This window comes from Lipotes vexillifer, unplaced genomic scaffold, assembly GCF_000442215.2.
Source record: "Lipotes vexillifer unplaced genomic scaffold, Lipotes_vexillifer_v1.1 scaffold470, whole genome shotgun sequence".
Lineage (NCBI taxonomy): Eukaryota > Metazoa > Chordata > Mammalia > Artiodactyla > Lipotidae > Lipotes > Lipotes vexillifer.
The window spans coordinates 1,312,299-1,314,536 of record NW_006799533.1 but is presented as its reverse complement, the minus strand read 5'-3'; the positions used below and the strand labels follow the sequence as shown (position 1 = coordinate 1,314,536).

Genomic DNA, 2,238 nt, shown 5'->3' with positions numbered 1-2,238 from the left:
AAAAGAGAGGGAGCCCAATGAAAAAAAAAAAAAAAAAAAAAAAAAAAAAAAAAAAAAAAAAAAGAAGGTGTTTATAATAATGCTCATTTAACTTTGTCCCCTCGTTAAATTAAGACACAGATACTGTTTTTAAGATACGATACTGTTTTTCCTTTACTGATTTGAGCTCTCACGTAGGGACTGTACAGGTTGAAATCTAGACCATAAACTCTTTCAAAACTTGACTTGTCTTCCATGTGATACGTGTCTGTATCGAAAAGTGGGTTTTCCAATTGGAGGAGTATTGTATTTCTAACATGGTGTTTTGCTTTACAGAATTCAATTCGTCATAATCTGTCCCTACACAGCAAGTTTATTCGAGTGCAGAATGAAGGAACTGGAAAAAGTTCCTGGTGGATGCTTAATCCAGAGGGAGGCAAGAGTGGGAAATCCCCCAGGAGAAGAGCCGCCTCCATGGACAACAACAGTAAATTTGCTAAGAGCCGAGGCCGAGCTGCCAAGAAAAAAGCATCCCTCCAATCTGGCCAGGAGGGTGCCGGGGACAGCCCAGGATCTCAGTTTTCTAAGTGGCCTGCAAGCCCTGGCTCTCACAGCAATGATGACTTTGATAACTGGAGTACATTTCGCCCTCGAACTAGCTCGAATGCTAGTACTATTAGTGGGAGACTTTCTCCCATTATGACTGAACAGGATGATCTTGGAGACGGGGATGTGCATTCTATGGTGTACCCACCGTCTGCTGCAAAGATGGCTTCTACCCTGCCCAGTCTGTCTGAGATAAGCAGTCCTGAGAACATGGAAAACCTTTTGGATAATCTCAACCTTCTCTCATCACCAACGTCATTAACTGTTTCAACCCAGTCTTCACCGGGCGCCATGATGCAGCAGACACCGTGCTACTCATTTGCGCCGCCGAACACCAGTCTGAATTCACCCAGCCCAAACTACCAAAAATACACGTACGGCCAGTCCAGCATGAGCCCTTTGCCCCAGATGCCTATGCAGACGCTTCAGGACAGCAAATCGACTTATGGCGGCATGAGTCGGTATAACTGCGCGCCGGGGCTCCTGAAGGAGTTACTTACGTCCGACTCGCCTCCCCATGATGACATTATGGCGCCAGTTGATCCTGGGGTGGCCCCACCCAGCAGCCGAGTCCTTGGCCAGAATGTGTTGATGGGCCCCAATTCGGTCATGCCAGCCTACGGCAGCCAGGCATCTCATAACAAAATGATGAACCCCAGCTCCCACAGCCACCCTGGACACGCTCAGTCGACGTCTGCGGTTAACGGGCGTGCCTTGCCCCACGCGGTGAACACCATGCCCCACACCTCGGGTCTGAGCCGCTTGGCCCCAGCGAAGACAGCTTTACAAGTGCCTCTGCCCCACCCCATGCAGATGAGTGCCCTGGGGGGCTACTCCTCCGTGAGCAGCTGCAACGGCTACGGCAGGATGGGCATTCTCCACCAGGAGAAGCTCCCCAGTGACTTGGACGGCGTGTTTATCGAGCGCTTGGACTGTGACATGGAGTCCATCATCCGGAACGACCTCATGGATGGAGATACGTTGGATTTTAACTTCGACAGTGTGTTGCCCAACCAAAGCTTCCCACACGGTGTCAAGACGACGACACACAGCTGGGTGTCAGGCTGAGAGCGAGCGAGTGAGCAGGTAAGAGCACCCCGATATCAAAAGACCTTCTGAAAACAGGACTTAGAAGAGAGGAACCCAGTACCTTGCCTTGTATCTTCCATGGTCGGGGATTTTTGGATGGCAGCTGGCCGCCCCTTGCCGAGAGGCACCTTTTATCATTCATTCTCCACCCCTTTTGCAGCTTATAAATTGTCCTTTGGAGCTTAAACATAAGGAAGCTTTTCCTCTAACTGCTTTAGAGAGTTTCTTTCGACAGACTAGATGGCTGCATCTTTCTAGCAACTCTTCAATAAGTGAATACATTTGATACAAATCAAATGCTGAAGGGTTTTTTAAAGTGGAATTTTCTCCCACTGAATGATTTCAGAGCTGTTTGAGAAAGTCCAGCCCCCCCTGCAGTATGTCTGTCACCCTGATATGTTGAGTTGAGTTGATTTTAACTTGGCTGTGTATTCAATGAGTGTGTGTGTGTATGTGTTTCTTTCCTAGGCTACACTTAAAAGTACTTCAGACTGTCTGCCAGCAGGAACTGAGGGAAGCAGCCCAAAGATGTCCTTCACCCTACCTTTGCGTTTTCTTGATTAA

At 48.4% G+C, this 2,238-nt stretch overlaps 1 protein-coding gene across 1 annotated transcript in view; it reads left to right on the top strand.

Annotated features, from left to right (window-relative positions):
- The window catches only part of FOXO1 (forkhead box O1), a 90,336-nt gene extending 88,683 nt beyond the window's left edge, over window positions 1-1,653 (top strand). Inside the window, exon 3 of the mRNA XM_007471670.1 lies at window positions 316-1,653. Within this exon, the coding sequence (XP_007471732.1) occupies window positions 316-1,653 (1,338 nt within the window). The remainder of the gene's footprint in view (window positions 1-315) is intronic.
- Window positions 1,654-2,238: the final 585 nt, after the last annotated feature.